This window comes from Nerophis lumbriciformis, linkage group LG13 (assembly GCF_033978685.3).
Source record: "Nerophis lumbriciformis linkage group LG13, RoL_Nlum_v2.1, whole genome shotgun sequence".
Taxonomy (NCBI): Eukaryota; Metazoa; Chordata; class Actinopteri; order Syngnathiformes; family Syngnathidae; genus Nerophis; species Nerophis lumbriciformis.
Window position 1 is genome coordinate 15015421 of NC_084560.2, and position 20186 is coordinate 15035606.

The 20186-nt window shown below is 37.7% G+C and overlaps 1 protein-coding gene across 1 annotated transcript in view; it reads left to right on the forward strand.

The window, feature by feature from the left end:
- Positions 1-20186, forward strand: part of LOC133613821 (glutamate decarboxylase 1-like) — a 75792-nt gene that overhangs the window by 41176 nt on the left and 14430 nt on the right. The window contains exons 11-12 of the mRNA XM_061971638.2: positions 3685-3801; positions 3871-3935. Coding sequence (XP_061827622.2) covers positions 3685-3801; positions 3871-3935 — 182 coding nt within the window. The remainder of the gene's footprint in view (positions 1-3684; positions 3802-3870; positions 3936-20186) is intronic.

The following is a 20186-nucleotide window of genomic DNA, read 5'->3' on the forward strand; positions in this document are numbered from 1 at the left end:
AAATGTTACAGGGAGACAGAACAGGATCAAACATTACAGGGGGACCGAACAGGATCAAACATTACAGGGAGACAGAACAGGATCAAACATTACAGGGAGACAGAACAAGATCAAACATTACAGGGAGACAGAACAGGCTCAAACATTACAGGGAGACAGAACAGGATCAAACATTACAGGAAAACAGAACAGGATCAAACATTACAGGGAGACAGAACAGGATCAAACATTACAGGGAGACAGAACAGGATCAAACATTACAGGGAGACAGAACAGGCTCAAACATTACAGGGAGACAGAACAGGATCAAACATTACAGGAAAACAGAACAGGATCAAACATTACAGGAAGACAGAACAGGATCAAACATTACAGGGAAACAGAACAGGATCAAACATTACAGGGAGACAGAACAGGATCAAACATTACAGGGAGACAGAACAGGATCAAACATTACAGGGAGACAGAACAGGATCGCTTACGGGTCTGCCAACTTCCGGCACTCCTTACAAAAAAGGTGAGAAACAGGTAAACGATGGGGGGGGGGGGTCAGAAAAAAAAAAAAAAAACTGTACGAATATCGGACTGAGCAGCCAGGACAGTGTAGTGATACGTATCTTCCATTTTTAAATTCAATGGTTATCCTCACACTTTTCTTTGGACTGTAATCATTGGTCTTATGACGGCGGAGGATCATAATCGAAAATACCCAAAAATGAGAGCAAATTTTCTAAATGTTTACAAACTCGAAAACAAATGCAGATTTAAAAAAAAAAATCTGATTCAAAACAAAATTACATTGTAAAATACTAGTTTTTACAAATGTATGTTATTCTGACATGGCCTTTCCTTTTAACAACACTCAGTAAAGGTTTGGGAACTGAGGAGACACATTTTTGAAGTGGAATTATTTCCTATTCTTGCTTGATAGGAAGAATAGGAGCTTAAGTTGTTCAACAGTCTCCCTTCTGATATTTTAGCCTTCATATTGCACCACACATTTTCAATGTCTGGACTACAGGCAGGCCAGTCTAGTTCCCGCACTCTTTTACTATGAAGCCACGCTGTTGTAACATGTGGCTTGGCATTGACTTGCTGAAATAAGCAGGGGCGTCCATGATAACGTTGCTTTCCACTTTCCAGTGTAGTGATAACTTCTATTTGTAATTCCGTGGTTATAATCACACTTTTCCTTTTTGCCATTATTGGTGTTACAATGGCCAGGTAGCATAAACAAAATCACAAAAAAAAGAATTCACTAAAATGCAAAATGTTCACAAACTTAAACATACAAATAGATTTTAACAAGATTATAAGATTCAAAACTAAACCAATTTTTTTTTTTTTTTTTTTTTTTTTTTTTTTATAATGTCATTGCGCTGAAAAGCCAAGACAACATTTACAGAATTCCAATCAAACAAAAAGGAAGTGTCAAATAATAATACTAATATATAATAATAATATTTCATTGACCAGTCAGGAAAAGCATGTGTGAATTACTGTGTGCTCCATGTGCAGTTCTATGGTTATCATCACACATTCCCTCTTTGGTATCCATTGCAAAAAAACTAAGAAATAGCAAAACAAGCATGGAGTTCATCCTTGTGCTGAGGTCTTACATGACATCATGCAGGAAGGTCATTCCAACTTTAGTGTGACTTTAGAGTCGCATTGTTGGGATTGAAATCTGAATTTTACAACTTCAGAAATTCTATTGTACAAACCCCGTTTCCATATGAGTTGGGAAATTGTGTTAGATGTAAATATAAACGCAATACAATGATTTGCAAATCCTTTTCAACCCCAATTCAGTTGAATGCACTACAAAGACAATTTATTTGATGTTCAAACTCATAAACTTTATTTTTTTTTTTGCAAATAATAAATAACTTAGAATTTCATGGCTGCAACACGTGCCAAAGTAGTTGGGAAAGGGCATGTTCACCACTGTGTTACATGGCCTTTCCTTTTAACAACACTCAATAAACGATTGGGAACTGAGGAAACTAATTGTTGAAGCTTTGAAAGTGGAATTCCTTCCCATTCTTGTTTTATGTAGAGCTTCAGTCGTTCAACAGTCCGGGGTCTCCGCTGTCGTATTTTAGGCTTCATAATGCGTCACACATTTTAAATGGGAGACAGGTCTGGACTGCAGGCGGGCCAGGAAAGTACCCGCACTCTTTTTTTACGAAGCCACGCTGTTGTAACACAAGCTGAATGTGGCTTGGCTTTGTTTTGCTGAAATAAGCAGGGACGTCCATGAAAAAAACGGCGCTTGGATGGCAGCATATGTTGTTCCAAAACCTGTATGTACATTTCAGCATTAATGGTGCCTTCACAGATGTGTAAGTTACCCATGCCTTGGGCACTAATGCACCCCCATACCATCACAGATGCTGGCTTTTGAACTTTGCGTCGATAACAGTCTGGATGGTTCGCTTCCCCTTTGGTCCGGATGACACGATGTCGAATATTTCCAAAAACAATTTGAAATGTGACCACGGAACACTTTTCCACTTTGCATGAGTCCATCTTAGATGATTTTGGGCCCAGAGAAGCCGGCGGCGTTTCTGGATGTTGTTGATAAATGGCTTTCGCTTTGCATAGTAGAGCTTTAACTTGCACTTACAGATGTAGCGACTAACTGTATTTAGTGGCAGTGGTTTTCTGAAGTGTTCCTGAGCCCATGTGGTGATATCCTTTAGAAATTGATGTCGGTTTTTGATACAGTGCCGTCTGAGGGTTCGAAGGTCACGGTCATTCAATGTTGGTTTCCAGCCATGCCGCTTACGTGGAGTGATTTCTCCAGAATCTCTGAACCTTTTGATGATATTATGGACCGTAGATGTTGAAATCCCTAAATTTCTTGCAATTGCACTTTGAGAAACGTTGTTCTTAAACTGTTTGACTATTTGCTCACGCAGTTGTGGACAAAGGGGTGTACCTCGCCCCATCCTTTCTTGTGAAAGACTGAGCATTTTTTGGGAAGCTTTTTTTATACCCAGTCATGGCACCCACCTGTTCCCAATTAGCCTGTACACCTGTGGGATGTTCCAAATAAGTGTTTCCTCAACTTTATCAGTATTTATTGCCACCTTTCCCAACTTCTTTATCACGTGTTGCTGGCATCAAATTCTAAAGTTAATGATTATTTGCAAAAAAAAAAATGTTTATCAGTTTGAACATCAAATATGTTGTCTTTGTAGCATATTCAACTGAATATGGGTTGAAAATGATTTGCAAATCATTGCATTCCGTTTATATGTACATCTAACACAATTTCCCAACTCATATGGAAACGGGGTTTGTATTTTTCTTCTGTACAAAGACAGGCGTTGATCTGAGCTGCAAAGTACTGTGTGCCAAAGCAAGCAAAGCTACATTAATAAGCTTATAAACCTTCTGCCCACACACATATGATGTCCACCGGAGCAAAATGCTGGAAGTCATTCTTCAAGGAAAAATGATGTGGAGGCTGGAAGGGGCGGGCAAGCAATTTAGCGCTAACCATATCTGCCCAGAGGAAGAGAGTGCATTATTAGACAAAATGTTCCATCCTGTTTTTTTGATGTTAGAGAAAGACTGTCATTACCCGTGTGTGTGTGTGTGTGTGTGTGTGTGTGTGTGTGTGTGTGTGTGTGTGTGTGTGTGTGTGTGTGTGTGTGTGTGTGTGTGTGTGTTCAGGGGTATGTTCCCATGTATGTCAACGCCATGGCCGGCACCACCGTCTACGGAGCCTTCGATCCCATCAATGAAATTGCAGACATCTGTGAGAAGTACAACATGTGGCTCCATGTGGACGTAAGGCATCTGTCATTACAACACTGACATGTTCTAGTGTGTTCTTCCTCACTGATGCATTGTGTGCAGGGAGCGTGGGGTGGAGGTTTGCTCATGTCTAGGAAACACAGACACAAGCTGAACGGGGTGGAGAGGTGAGTCTACATGTTGAATCTTCCTAAGGCTTTTATTTTGTTGAACAAATACTGTGCAAAAATATTTACTCCCTTATATTCCCTGACCTTTTAGGCAGTAAATAGTGCAGTAACAATCAATGATGTACTGTATTAACACACAGTCTCCAAAATACACAAATGAATGTAGACATGATTTAGGTGAGGGGGGTTCAATCAAATGTTGGTGAGTAACTGGATAACAGTATGGAGATGCAAGAATTTATTTTGGAGTCATAAATATTGAGTACGGAAGTCTGGTACCTTTACACTACATTACATTATGTTGTTATGTTACGTTACCTTACTAGTCATTATGTTATGTTACGTTGTGCTACGTGATGTTACGTTACGTTATCTTACTCGTCATTATGTTATCTTACGTTGTGTTACGCAGAGGTGGGTAGTAACGCGCTACATTTAGTCCGTTACATCTACTTGAGTAACTTTTGGGATAAATTGTACTTCTAAAAGTAGTTATAATGCAACTTACTTTTACTTTTACTTGAGTATATTTATAGAGAAGAAACGCTACTTTTACTCCGCTACTTTTATCTACATTCAGCTCGCTACTCGCTACTAATTTTTATCGATCTGTTAATGCACGCTTTGTTTGTTTTGGTTTGTCAGACAGACCTTCAAAGTGCCTGCGTTACTGGTGACGTTTCACTCCGTTCCACCAATAAAATGCAGTCACTAGTGACGTTTGACTCCGTTCCACCAATCAGATGCAGTCACTGGTGACGTTGGACCAATCAAACAGAGCCAGGCGGTCACATGACCTGACTTAAACAAGTTGAAAAACTTATTGGGGTGTTACCATTTAGTGGTCAATTGTACGGAATATGTACTGTACTGTGCAATCTACTAATACAAGTTTCAATCAATCAATCAAAAGTGTGAAGGAAAAAAGACACTTTTTTATTTCAAACGTACATCCCGTCACAAGCCTAAAGACTGACTGCACAGTTCCTGTCTTCACAATAAAAGTGCCGCTCCATCGCGCCTGCGCTTTCAAAATAAGAGTCTCCGAAAGCCAGCGCAAACAAGCTAGCAAGCTACGGAATTTGCCGCCAATGTATTTCTTGTAAAGTGTGTGAAAACGAATATGGAAGCTGGACAAATAAGATACCAAAAACCAACCACTTTCATGTGGTCTTAGACAGAAAGGAGGAACTTTTTTTCTCCTGCATTTGAAAACGTGGACGTTAAGCACTGCTGTCTAATTACAATCAATGCAAGTCATCAGAATCAGGTAATGCACCAACTTATATTCTTGTCAACATGAAAGAAAGGAATCTATATGTGTTAAACATGCATGTATATTCATTAAAACACCTTTAACATGTAAACAAAAACGGCAAAATAAATAAATATAAATGATATACTGTATATATCAATGTATGTGTATATATGTGTATATATATATATATATATATATATATATATATATATATATATATATATATATATATATATATATATACATATATATATATATATATATATATATATATATATATATATATATATATATATATATATATATATATGATATGTGTGTGTATGTTACTCATCAGTTACACAGTACTTGAGTAGTTTTTTCACAACATACTTTTTACTTTTACTCAAGTAAATATTTGGGTGACTACTCATTACTTTTACTTGAGTAATAAATCTGTAAAGTAACAGTACTCTCACTTGAGTACAATTTCTGGCTACTCTACCCAACTCTGGTGTTACGTGATGTTAAGTTACGTTATCCTACTAGTCATGTTATGTTACGCTGTCCTACATTACGTTATGTTACGTTACGTTATCTTACTAGTCATTATGTTGTTACGTTGTGCTACTTGATGTTACGTTATCTTACTAATCATTATGTTATCTTACGTTGTGTTACGTGATGTTACGTTACGTTATCCTACTAGTCATGTTATGTTACGTTGTCCTACATTATGTTATGTTACGTTACGTTATCTTACTAGTCATTATGTTATGTTATGTTATGTTGTGCTACGTTATGTTACCTTACGTTATCTCACTAGTCATTATGTTATGTTACATTGTGCTACGTTATGTTACATTATGTTATCTCACTAGTTATTATCTTATATTATAATGTTCTACATTATGTTATGTTACGTTATCTTACTAGTCATTATGTTATGTTACGTTATGTTACGTTATTTTACTAGTCATTATGTTATGTTACGTAGTGCTACGTTATGTTACGTTACGTTATCTTACTAGTCATTATGTTATGTTACGTTGTGCTACGTTATGTTACGTTACGTTATCTTACTAGTCATTATGTTGTTACGTTGTGCTACTTGATGTTACGTTATCTTACTAATCATTATGTTATCTTACGTTGTGTTACGTGATGTTACGTTACGTTATCCTACTAGTCATGTTATGTTACGTTGTCCTACATTATGTAATGTTACGTTACGTTATCTTACTAGTCATTATGTTGTGTTATGTTATGTTGTGCTACGTTATGTTACCTTACGTTATCTCACTAGTCATTATGTTATGTTACATTGTGCTACGTTATGTTACATTATGTTATCTCACTAGTCATTATCTTATATTACAATGTTCTACATTATGTTATGTTACGTTATCTTACTAGTCATTATGTTATGTTACGCTATGTTACGTTATTTTACTAGTCATTATGTTATGTTACGTAGTGCTACGTTATGTTACGTTACGTTATCTTACTAGTCATTATGTTATGTTACGTTGTGCTACGTTATGTTACGTTACGTTATCTTACTAGTCATTATGTTGTTACGTTGTGCTACTTGATGTTACGTTATCTTACTAATGATTATGTTATCTTACGTTGTGTTACGTGATGTTACGTTACGTTATCCTACTAGTCATGTTATGTTACGTTGTCCTACATTATGTAATGTTACGTTACGTTATCTTACTAGTCATTATGTTGTGTTATGTTATGTTGTGCTACGTTATGTTACCTTACGTTATCTCACTAGTCATTATGTTATGTTACATTGTGCTACGTTATGTTACATTATGTTATCTCACTAGTCATTATCTTATATTACAATGTTCTACATTATGTTATGTTACGTTATCTTACTAGTCATTATGTTATGTTACGCTATGTTACGTTATTTTACTAGTCATTATGTTATGTTACGTAGTGCTACGTTATGTTACGTTACGTTATCTTACTAGTCATTATGTTATGTTACGTTGTGCTACGTTATGTTACATTACATTATCTTACTAGTCATTACCTTATGTTACGTTGTGCTACGTAATGCTATGTTACGTTATGTTATGTTACAATATCTTACTAATCATTATGTTATGTTACGTAGTGCTATGTTATGTTACGTTACGTTATCTTACTCGTCCTTATGTTATGTTATGTTGTGCTATGTTATGTTATGTTACGTTATGTTACATTATGTTACGTTATGTTAAGTTAAGTTATGTTATCTTACTAGTCATTATATTATGTTACGTTGTGCTACGTTATGTTATGTTACGTTATGTTATGTTACATTATGTTATGTTACGTTGTTATCTTACGAGTCATTATGTTATGTTACCTAGTGCTACGTTATGTTACGTTATCTTACTAGTCATTATGTTATGTTACGTTGTACTACGTTATGTTACTTTACATTATCTTACTAGTCTATATGTTATGTTACGTTGTGTAACGTTATGTTACTTTACATTATCTTACTAGTCAATATGTTCTGTTATGTTGTGCTACGTTATGTTACCTTACTAGTCATTATGTTGTTATGTTGGGCTACGTTATGTTACGTTATCTTACCAGTCATTATGTAATGTTATGTTGGGCTACGTTATGTTACGTTACGTTATCTTACTGGTCATTATGTTATGTTACGTTGTGCTACGTTATGTTACGTTACGTTATCTTACTAGTCATTACGTTATGTTACGATACGTTAAGTTACGTTATGCCACGTTACGTTACGTTTAGGGCTGTCAAAGTTAACGCGATAACGTTATATAAGTTATATCCTTTAACGGCGCTTATTTTTTTAATGTGTGATTAATGCACATGCATCCTGACTCTTTTCTGACCCTCGGTCCATCCAGTAGCGTGGGTCAAAGTATGCATTTTTGCATATTGAGCGGAGTAAGTGCAGCCTCTCCAATGCAACGTCAGCAGTAAAAAAAAAAAAAGTTGTCAATGTGGATGCACTGCACGACTGCTTGTAAAATGCCCATAAAAAGTGGTAGATGTCTCCTGCATGTTTGAATGAATGTGCATGGTCTCCGTGGTGATGCGCCATATAGTACACACAAAATCTCCATCTAAATAGGGCGGTCTGCACCACTTCACTTAGTAAATCACACGCAACACGTCCACTAATAGTACATACTATTTTATAGATTGCTCATGCTGTTTAGCACGTGGTATTTGGATCTTAGTAAATCAGGCCCATAGTGTAGGTAACAACCAAATTTAATGAAGAAGGCAATGTTAATACTGTATTAACACAGAAACAACAAGTGTGTGTACACATGATGAATATTTAGCAGGCTGAATATTAAGCTTTACGAACAAAAAGAGAAGGTTAAAAGATTGTCATGCATTAACTTGTACAAGATGTAATGTCAATATCAAAAGCATTTATTAAGGTAGAAATATCACAAATGATATTACCAGACATATTTGACAATCAAAGCACGATCGTAACAGTCCACATTTTGTGTGGTTAATGCCTGAAACTGGTTTCTAAACATGGTGTAACTACACCTACACCTCCTCCGAATGCAAGTGCTCCTACAGTGGGAATATACATTTTGTATGCGAACAAAATACAAAATGTGACAAGACTAGGGGTGTAACGGTACACAAACATTTCGGTTCGGTACGTACCTCGGTTTAGAGGTCACGGTTCGGTTCATTTTCGGTACAATAAGAAAACAACAAAATATACATTTTTGGGTTATTTATTTACCAAATTAGCAAAATCTTCCACCAAAAATATTTTTCTTCGTGGAATATTTGATGTGAAATAATGGGAACCGTCAATTATTCATAATAACATTGATTTTGATTCAATATTATGTTTTGAGCAATGACAGTTTGAAAGAGAAAAAAAACAGCTTAATTTTATTAGTCAACATTACAACTTTTTCTAAATTACATTCAACCTTTAAGCTTTTTTATTTCACTTTTGTTATGTTTTTGTTTATTTTAATAGTATTTTCAGAATGTGCCGTGGGCCTTTAAAACATTAGCTGTGGGCCGCAAATGGCCTCCGGGGCACACTTTTGACACCCGTGCTATAGATAATAAAAAATTTAATCTGATAAATCCATGGATAAAAAGCTGAGCCTGGCGACGCATGCACGTTTATTATAACTCTCTCTCTCTCTCTCTGTCTCTGCCCCTCCCTCACCAATGCTGCTGCGCGCACAATTTGTTTTGTTTTTAACCCCTTCTTAACCCTGAACGTACATTGAAAATACACGCAACCCTAACTCAAAATGCCAGACATTTGAGGCATTTAAGAAACTCCGCCCTGACAGCTACGCAAAAGAGGACATGTCCGGTGAAAAGAGGACGTACCATAGCCCGTTAGCTGCTAGCATGCCGTGTGTTGTGCCTCAGTGTGCATTGTTTACACAACGTGCGTTACGCTACTTAATATGTCCATGTGGAAACTCGTTCGGTACACCTCCGGACCGAACCGAAGCCCCCGTACCGAAACGGTTCAATTCAAATACACGTGCCGTTACACCCCTAGACAAGACACCAACAAACTTTTTTTTAATTGTCCTTAAAAGTGTGTTTATGTCCTTTTTATGTTGAGCTGTTCAAAAAAGCATAATGTTTTAATAAAAAAACAACATTTCATTAAAGCAAACTAATTGTCCTGTCTCAGTGATAAACACTTGATAATGATTTGACTAAACTGGGTAACACATGGCACACTGACAAAGCTTAACCTATTGATACTATAACAATCTACAAGGTTAATATAGCTGGCTTCTCCTTCTTCCCCTCCATTTTCTGCTTTCTTTTGTATCTCTAGTTATCATTACGTATATGTATTGTTGCATTTGAACAACTGTATTGTTGATAATAGAGGTAAATTATTGGTATTATTCATTATCAATAGTGCTATTTCTATTGGTATTTGTATTGATCCATTTGTAGTGTAATAATGCTCATTGTCATTTCTGTATTAATATTTACTTCACAAACTGCTTCTTTGCTATCACTTTTACCATCATATTTGTACATATCCTATTTGATGATGTCGCTCTATTGTTGTTGTTGTTATTGTTGTGTTTGCTGTTGTTGTTGTTGTCTCTGTGTCTTATGCCCCTCTTGTCCCCACAATTGTCTTCCTTTTTTTCCTCTTTCTTTTCCCTCCTGCTCCGACCCAGCTGCACCAAATGATAATATAAATACATTTAATAAAGTCAAATACAAATAAGGCAACAAGAGAAGTATCCTACACTTCTCTTTTGTAAAGTAAATGTGTACAGCAGATATAGATCATCTACATCATGGGTATCAAACTCTGGCCCGCGGGCCAAATTTGACCCGCCGTGTAATTTCATTTGGCCTTTGAGGCGATATCAAATTAACATTAGAGCTGGCCCGCCGGTATTACACCGCATTAACCGCTAATACTCATACTTGCCAACCCTCCCGATTTATCCGGGAGACTCCCGAATTTCAGTGCCCCTCCCGAAAACCTCCCGGGGCAACCATTCTCCTGATTTCTACCTGGACAACATTATTGGGGGCATGTCTTAAAGGCACTGCCTTCAACGTCCTCTACAACCTGTCGTCACGTCCGCTTTTCCTCCATACAATCCGCGTGCCGGCCCAGTCACTTACTATATATATATATATATACATATATATATATATATACATATATATATAAACAACTTTAACACTGTTACAAATATGCGCCACACTGTGAACCCACACCAAACAAGAATGACAAACACATTTCGGGAGAACATCCGCACCGTAACACAACAGAACAAATACACAGAACCCCTTGCAGCACTAACTCTTCCGGGACGCTACAATATACACCTCCGCTACCACCAAACCCCGCCCACCAAGTTAATGTTGATATTTACTTCAGAAGGCTGCAAATAGAAAAGAGGCACTCGATTTTTTATTTCAATTTTATTTAATATGCCATTGATGTTTTTTCGTTTTTTTTAAAAGTTGATTTTGCACTATTAAGCTATATATCGTATTTTTCGGAGTATAAGTCGCCCCGGAGTATAAGTCGCACCTGCCGAAAATGCATAATAAAGAAGGAAAAAAACATATATAAGTCGCACTGGAGTATAAGTCGCATTTTTTGGGGAAATTTATTTGATAAAACCCAACACCAAGAATAGACATTTGAAAGGCAATGAGGCATACATAACCAACTGAGAACGTGCCTGGTATGTTAACGTAACATATTATGGTAAGAGTCATTCAAATAACTATAACATATAGAACATGCTATACGTTTACCAAACAATCTGTCACTCCTAATCGCTAAATCCCATGAAATCTTATACGTCTAGTCTCTTACGTGAATGAGCTAAATAATATTATTTGATATTTTACGGTAATGTGTTAATAATTTCACACATAAGTCGCTCCTGAGTATAAGTCGCACCCCGGGCCAAACTATGAAAAAAACTGCTACTTATAGTCCGAAAAATACGGTAAGCGTTGCTTGTTCCATTTTCAGTGTTAAAGCAAATCAGTGTAGCAAACTGAGCAATAATTAACGTTTTATTCATGCACTTTCTCTTGCTACTTCAAGGCGTGAATGTTTGATTCATTCATTATTGTTATTTTATTTTCAAATGTATTATTAGCCTGTGGAAAAAGTCAATGTTGATATTTATTTCAGAAGGCTGCAACAGAAAAGAGGCATTCAATTTTTATTTAAATTGTATTTGATATGCCATTGATATTTTTTAATTATTATTATTATTATTTGAAACTGGATTTTGCATGTCACTATAAAGTTATACAAGCCTTGCTTGTTCAATATTCAATGCAAAGCTTATTTGGGTCCCTATTAAAAGGTTCATTTGTTCAACCTTGGCCCGCGGCTTTGTTCAGTTTTACATTTTGGCCCACTCTGAATTGGAGTTTGACACCCCTGATCGACATCAACTATATGACTTGCCTGAGAAGCTGGACAGGACAAAAAAATAATAATAATAAAAAAAGATAATGATTTGACGAGGGTACATTTATTAATGATGAAAAATGATATCTATCTGCAATTAACTGTGACTTGATTTTGAGTTAACTATGAACCAAGTATGATTAATTGCGATTAAATATTTCAATGGTTTGACAGCCGTTAAATTACGTTACGGTATGTAATCGTTTCCATACCAAGATTCAATATGCCGTACGTGTCAGTTTTCCACCGCCGGTGGATGCGCTGCCAAATATACATAGAGCTTCTATTCCTGTTGGATGCCGCAGCACACGGATCAATTCAACAAAAATCAGCTTGTGTGGAACAAAAAGTCATTCACAAATTATCTGGTTCACTTTAAAAATCAAAAATAAATCAGAGTTCTAGGCGGATCGTGTTTTACACTTTGAAACGTCCAAATGGGCCGGGGAGGACCTGAAGTCAGCTGGTCAAAGGTTTTCAGACATCATTTCACCCCGTTAAGCAGATGGATGAGCATATGCTGTTTCTGGGGGTCCACAATCTAAGAATTATATTATAGGCGTAGCCCAACATCTATTTTGGGGTCTGTACACACTCGGACCTTAAACGGGGGGTGGTAAAAGTAGGGGAATGAATAGCTGGAAAACGTGTGTGTGTGTGTGTGTGTGTGTGTGTGTGTGTGTGTGTGTGTGTGTGTGTGTGTGTGTTCTTGTATTTCTTCCCTTCTTGAGACATGAACAAGGAAAAGTATCTTCCATATGAGGAGGTGTGAACAAGTGATGACATAAATCATGGTCCCAATAACATTGCATCTAATAGAGCAGGGGTCACCAACGCGGTGCCTGCGGGCACCAGGTCGCCCGTAAGGACCAGATGAGTCGCCCGCTGGCCTGTTCTAAAAATAGCTCAAATAGCAGCACTTACCAGTGAGCTGCCTCTATTTTTTTTTAAATGTTATTTATTTACTAGCAAGCTGGTCTTGCTTTGCTCGACATTTTTAATTCTAAGAGAGACAAAACTCAAATAGAATTAGAAAATCCGAGAAAATATTTTAAAGACTCGGTCTTCACTTGTTTAAATAAATTCATTTATTTTTTTACTTTGCTTTTTATAACTTTCAGAAAGACAATTTTAGAGAAAAAATACAAACTTAAAAATTATTTTAGGATTTTTAAACACATATACCTTTTTACCTTTTAAATTCCTTCCTCTTCTTTTCTGACAATTTAAATCAATGTTCAAGTAAAACATTTTTTTTTTATTGTAAAGAATAATAAATACATTTTAATTTAAAGGGGAACATTATCACAATTTCAGAAGGGTTAAAACCATTAAAAATCAGTTCCAGTGGCTTATTTTATTTTTCGAAGTTTTTTTCAAAATTTTACCCATCACGGTTGGTAAACACAGTTTATGTATAATAATTTACGTTAAACCGCGAGTAATGAATAAAGTTTTCATCAATTAAGATATTCTGTAGACATCCGCTCTCTTTTCCTGAAAGCTGATCTGTCCAGTTTTGGAGTTGATGTCAGCAGGCCAGGGAAGCTAGGGTCGATATTTTTCTCTTGATCATCTTCGGTGGCATAAGGGACGGTTGCCATCTCTGTCGTAGCATAGCTTTCGTCGGTAAAGTGTGCGGAACAAACAACTGACCATTTCGTCGGCTTTCCCCACACCCTCGTATTTTGAACAAATTCTGTCCAATTTCTTGCCACTTTCGCATCTTTGGGCCACTGGTGCCACTTGAATCCGTCCCTGTTCGTGTTGTTACACCCTCCGACAACACACCGACGAAAGTGAGAAAATGGCGGATTGCTTCCCGATGTGACGTCACGTTGTGACGTCATCGCTCCGAGAGCGAATAATAGAAAGGCGTTTAATTTGCCAAAATTCACCCATTTAGAGTTCGGAAATCGGCTAAAAAATAAATGGTCTTTTTTCTGCAACATCAAGGTATATATTGACGCTTACATAGGTCTGGTGATAATGTTCCCCTTTAATTCTTCATTTTAGTTTCTGTTTTTTCGACGAAGAATATTTGTGAAATATTTCTTCAAACTTATTATGATTAAAATTTTAAAAAAATATTCTGGCAAAGCTAGAAAATCTGTCGGATCAAATTTAAATCTTATTTCAAAGTCTTTTGAATTTCTTTAAAATTTTTGTTCTGGAAAATCTAGAAGAAATAATGATTTGTCTTTGTTAGAAATATAGCTTGGTCCAATTTGTTATATATTCTAACAACTTTGACTGACTTTTGTATTTTACATGAGTTATTATTTGTACAAACATGGTGCAAATTAAGTTATGATTTGTTAAAAAAATGTTAGTGGCTAGCTAATTAAAATGGGATATTGTGATTTCACAAGACTGTTATAGAAGTGATCATTTGAAAATGTTCAATTTGAAAAATGTGCACTTAGAGAAAATATAAAAATAAAGTGTTGCATATTGATATTTATCTGTTTCTATATATATTCATTGTGCGAAATCATTAAGATGATCAGTGTTTCCACAAAGATAAATATCATTAATTATTAATAATAACATAGAGTTAAAGGTAAATTGAGCAAATTGGCTATTTCTGGCAATTTATTTAAGTGTGTATCAAACTGGTAGCCCTTCGCATTAATCAGTACCCAAGAAGTAGCTCTTGGTTTCAAAAAGGTTGGTGACCCCTGTAATAGACAATGTCTCATTTGCACCCCTGCTGGTGACATCCATCAAAATGAGGGTGGTCCCAAAAAGGAGGGATTTTTCAAATTGGCTGTGTGTCGCTTTTAAAAGTGCTGCCCCCTCTGGTCAACATGTGAAATAACAAGTGTGTGTAAAAATTTGAAGTGCTCCCCCTCTGGCCAACATATGTAATAAATATAATATAATAAGTATGTGTAAGAAATTGAAATGCGCCTCCTTTGGCCAAAAATAATTTAAAAAAACAACCAAATAAATATGTATATAGAGACATACTGTAATAACTTGAAGTAAATAATGAAGATTAAAAACCAATTACAAACAAAAATAGCAATTAATAATTAACTAAAATCTTAAAAATTTTTTATATTTGCATAGTATGTAATATATTATCCATCCATCCATTTTCTACCGCTTATTCCCTTTGGGGTCGCGGAGGGCGCTGGAGCCTATCTCAGCTACAATCGGGCGGAAGGCGGGGTACACCCTGGACAAGTCGCCACCTCATCGCAGGGCCAACACAGATAGACAGACAACATTCACACTCACATCCACACACTAGGGCCAATTTAGTGTTGCCAATCAACTTATCCCCAGGTGCATGTCTTTGGAAGTGGGAGGAAGCCGAAATACCCGGAGGGAACCCACGCAGTCACGGGGAGGACATGCAAACTCCACACAGAAAGATCCCAAGCCCGGGATTGAACCCAAGACTACTCAGGACCTTCGTATTGTGAGGCAGATGCACTAACCCCTCTGCCACCGTGAAGCCCGTAATATATTATTAATGTTGTAAATACAAATCTTTATATATCTAGAAAGGCTGGCCCCATAGAGGTAGGCATTTTTCGGGGGTCTCAAGAAGGTAACAAATACAAGAATGTGTGTGAGTGTGCTAACTCGCCAGATGGTTTGTTGCTGTCGTGTTGTTGTTTGCTACAAATACAAAAATATAGTTGTTTTGCATTGCAAAATTGTCGTCTTTTCCACGAGTCAACAGGATACCCTCATCCTAATCTGATGTCTAATGTGCTATGTTATGATTATTGATTATTACCTCCCTGCTTGGCACTCAGCATCAAGGGTTGGAATTGGGGGTTAAATCACCAAAAATGATTCCCGGGCGCGGCCACCGCTGCTGCTTACTGCTCCCCTCAGCTCCCAGGGGGTGGAACAAGGGGATGGGTCAAATGCAGAGGTTAATTTCACCACACCTAGTGTGTGTGAGACAATCATTGGTACTTTAACTGTAACTTTAAAAGTAATTCGTATTTAATCATAAATTAAGTTACATTTCTCTTTTCAAAGTAATTTATGCGCCAATACGGAAAATCTAGATACAATAAAAGTAGATAAAATATTGTTTTTAAAGATTAATTGAAACAATTTTGGCAATGTCAAATATTTTCAAGAGAAATAAACAATTTAGATGAAATAAATACTAGTAAATAAAATAATTTATAAATAAATAATAATTTCTTAAATCAGCACATCATTTTATAATCACTATTAATTCACATTATCAGTTATAAAGTGTAGACAGTTTTATGCTAATGATATAAATCAGTGGTCCCTAACCACCGGTCCGGGGACAGGCACCGGTCCGTGACGGATTTGCTACCGGCCCGCACAGAGACATTAAATAATTTATAACCGACCGCATTTTCTCCTACTTAACTTTTGCCAGTCCCACCAGACACACCAATAAGCTTGTTCATAGATGTATTATAAAACTCCTGATAGGAAGTCGCCATTTACTATATTTGTTACATCTTTGTTACATGGGAAAATGCACATTAATAAACATATCAAATGTAAAGGTGCGGAATCGTAGCCAAAAGCGAGGTTCCATCTGCAGGTTGATGACCTAAGATCAGAGCAGATCAGGAACAAAGTGACCATAGTACCGGTAGTTCAAATGCATAAAGCAGATGGAGAAGTGCTAAATTGTTGCATATAATAATTGTGCTGAAGGAAAAAAATACACATTTCCTTTGGCCTAGAAAGTTAAAGTGCTGCTATTATTGCACATTGTCCTATTACATAAGTAGTTAGCAATAACGGATGTATTTACGCATGGAAAATTGGACCTAAAAAGCTAACATTAGTGTATCTACATATGAATTACTGCACAAAAAAAGAGAGCTATGATAAACGCGCATGCGTCGCCAGGCTCTGCTTTTTATCCATAGATTTATCAGATTTAATTTTTTATTATCTATAGCAGGGATGTCAAAAGTGTGCCCCGGAGGCCATTTGCGGCCCGCAGCTAATGTTTTAAAGGCCCACGGCACCTTCTAAAAACACTATTAAAATAAACAAAAACATAACAAAAGTGAAATAAAAAAGCTTAAAGGTTAAATGTAATTTAGAAAAAGTTGCAATGTTGACTAATAAAACAAAGCTGTTTTTTTTTCTTTCAAACTGTCATTGCTCAAAACATAATATTGAATCAAAATCAATGTTATTATGAATTATTGACCTATCCAAGGATCTGATTACTTCACATCAAATATTCCACTAAGAAAAATATTTTTGGTGGAAGATTTTGCAAATTTGGTAAATAAATAACCCCAAAATGTATATTTTGTTGTTTTCTTACTGTACCGAAAATGAACCGAACCGTGACCTCTAAACCGAGGTACGTACCGAACCGAAATTTTTGTGTACCGTTACACCCCTAATTAGAACTAATGTCAAGTATATCTAGCTTTCTTATATATCCATGCTCTTGAATATGATGTATCACCTATAACTAGGGATGTCCGATAATGGCTTTTTGCCGATATCAGATATTCCAATATTGTCCAACTCTTTAATTACCGATACCGATATCAACCGATATATGCAGTCGTGGAATTAACACATTATTATACCTAATTTGGACAACCAGGTATGGTGAAGATAAGGCACTTTTTTTTAAAATTAATAAAATCCATCCATCCATCCATCCATCCATCCATCTTCTTCCGCTTATCCGAGGTCGGGTCACGGGGGCAGCAGCCTAAGCAGGGAAGCCCAGACTTCCCTCTCCCCAGCCACTTCGTCCAGCTCCTCCCGGGGGACCCCGAGGCGTTCCCAGGCCAGCCGGGAGACATAGTCTTCCCAACGTGTCCTGGGTCTTCCTCGTGGCCTCCTACCGGTCGGACGTGCCCTAAACACCTCCCTAGGGAGGCGCTCGGGTGGCATCCTGACCAGATGCCCGAACCACCTCATCTGGCTCCTCTCGATGTGGAGGAGCAGCGGCTTTACTTTGAGCTCCCCCCGGATGACAGAGCTTCTCACCCTATCTCTAAGGGAGAGCCCCGCCACCCGGCGGAGGAAACTCATTTCGGCCGCTTGTACCCGTGATCCTGTCCTTTCGGTCATAACCCAAAGCTCATGACCATAGGTGAGGATGGGAACGTAGATCGACCGGTAAATTGAGAGCTTTGCCTTCCGGCTCAGCTCCTTCTTCACCACAACGGATCGATACAGCGTCCGCATTACTGAAGACGCCGCACCGATCCGCCTGTCGATCTCACGATCCACTCTTCCCTCAATCGTGAACAAGACTCCGAGGTACTTGAACTCCTCCACTTAGGGCAAGATCTCCTCCCCAACCCGGAGATGGCACTCCACCCTTTTCCGGGCGAGAACCATGGACTCGGACTTGGAGGTGCTGATTCTCATCCCAGTCGCTTCACACTCAGCTGCGAACCGATCCAGTGAGAGCTGAAGATCCTGGCTAGATGAAGCCATCAGGACCACATCATCTGCAAAAAGCAGAGACCTAATCCTGCAGCCACCAAACCGGATCCCCTCAACGCCTTGACTGCGCCTAGAAATTCTGTCCATAAAAGTTATGAACAGAATCGGTGACAAAGGGCAGCCTTGGCGGAGTCCAACCCTCACCGGAAACGTGTCCGACTTACTGCCGGCAATGCGAACCAAGCTCTGACACTGATCATACAGGGAGCGGACCGCCACAATCAGACAGTCCGAAACCCCATACTCTCTGAGCACTCCCCACAGGACTTCCCGAGGGACACGGTCGAATGCCTTCTCCAAGTCCACAAAGCACATGTAGACTGGTTGGGCAAACTCCCATGCACCCTCAAGGACCCTGCCGAGAGTATAGAGCTGGTCCACAGTTCCACGACCAGGACGAAAACCACACTGTTCCTCCTGAATCCGAGGTTCGACTATCCGGCGTAGCCTCCTCTCCAGTACACCTGAATAGACCGTACCGGGAAGGCTGAGGAGTGTGATCCCACGATAGTTAGAACACACCCTCCGGTTCCCCTTTTTAAAGAGAGGAACCACCACCCCGGTCTGCCAATCCAAAGGTACTGCCCCCGATGTCCACGCGATGCTGCAGAGTCTTGTCAACCAAGACAGCCCCACAGCATCCAGAGCCTTAAGGAACTCCGGGCGGATCTCATCCACCCCCGGGGCCTTGCCACCGAGGAGCTTTTTAACTACCTCAGCAACCTCAGCCCCAGAAATAGGAGAGCCCACCACAGATTCCCCAGGCACTGCTTCCTCATAGGAAGACGTGTTAATAAATAATTAATAAAATAACATAAATAAATTGAAAACATTTTCTTGAATAAAAAAGAAAGTAAAAAAATATAAAAACAGTTACATAGAAACTAGTAATGAATGAAAATGAGTAAAATTAACTGTTAAAGGTTAGTACTATTAGTGGACCAGCAGCACGCACAATCATGTGTGCTTACGGACTGTATCCCTTGCAGACTGTATTGATATATATTGATATATAATGTAGGAACCAGAATATTAATAACAGAAAGAAACAACCCTTTTTTGTGAATGAGTGTGAATGGGGGAGGGAGGTTTTTTGGGTTGGTGCACTAATTGTAAGTGTATCTTGTGTTTTTTATGTTGATTCAATAAAAATAATAAAAATAAAAAAACGATACCGATAATAAAATAAACGATACCGATAATTTTTTATATTACATTTTAACGCATTTATCGGCCGATAATATCGGGATACTAAAGCCAAAAAAAAAAGACTACTACTAGCAAAAATGAGCAAAAAACAAAAGTATATGGAGAGCTTTTTTGCAAAGGGAAAAAGTCCAGGGGCTCCCACTAATTGAATGTTATGCTGACTTTTTTCAGGTATTCATTTTTCATGCACTTATTTGCTATATCTATCTGCCACACGTGGAAGGCCGGTCCGTGAAAAATAATGCCTACATTAAACCGGTCCCCGGTGCAAAAAGGGTTGGGTACCCCTGGTATAAATGACATTCAGATGCCTTCTAATGAAAATGTTGGTAATCATACAAAGAGTCAAGCGCTAAATGATACATATATAACTTAG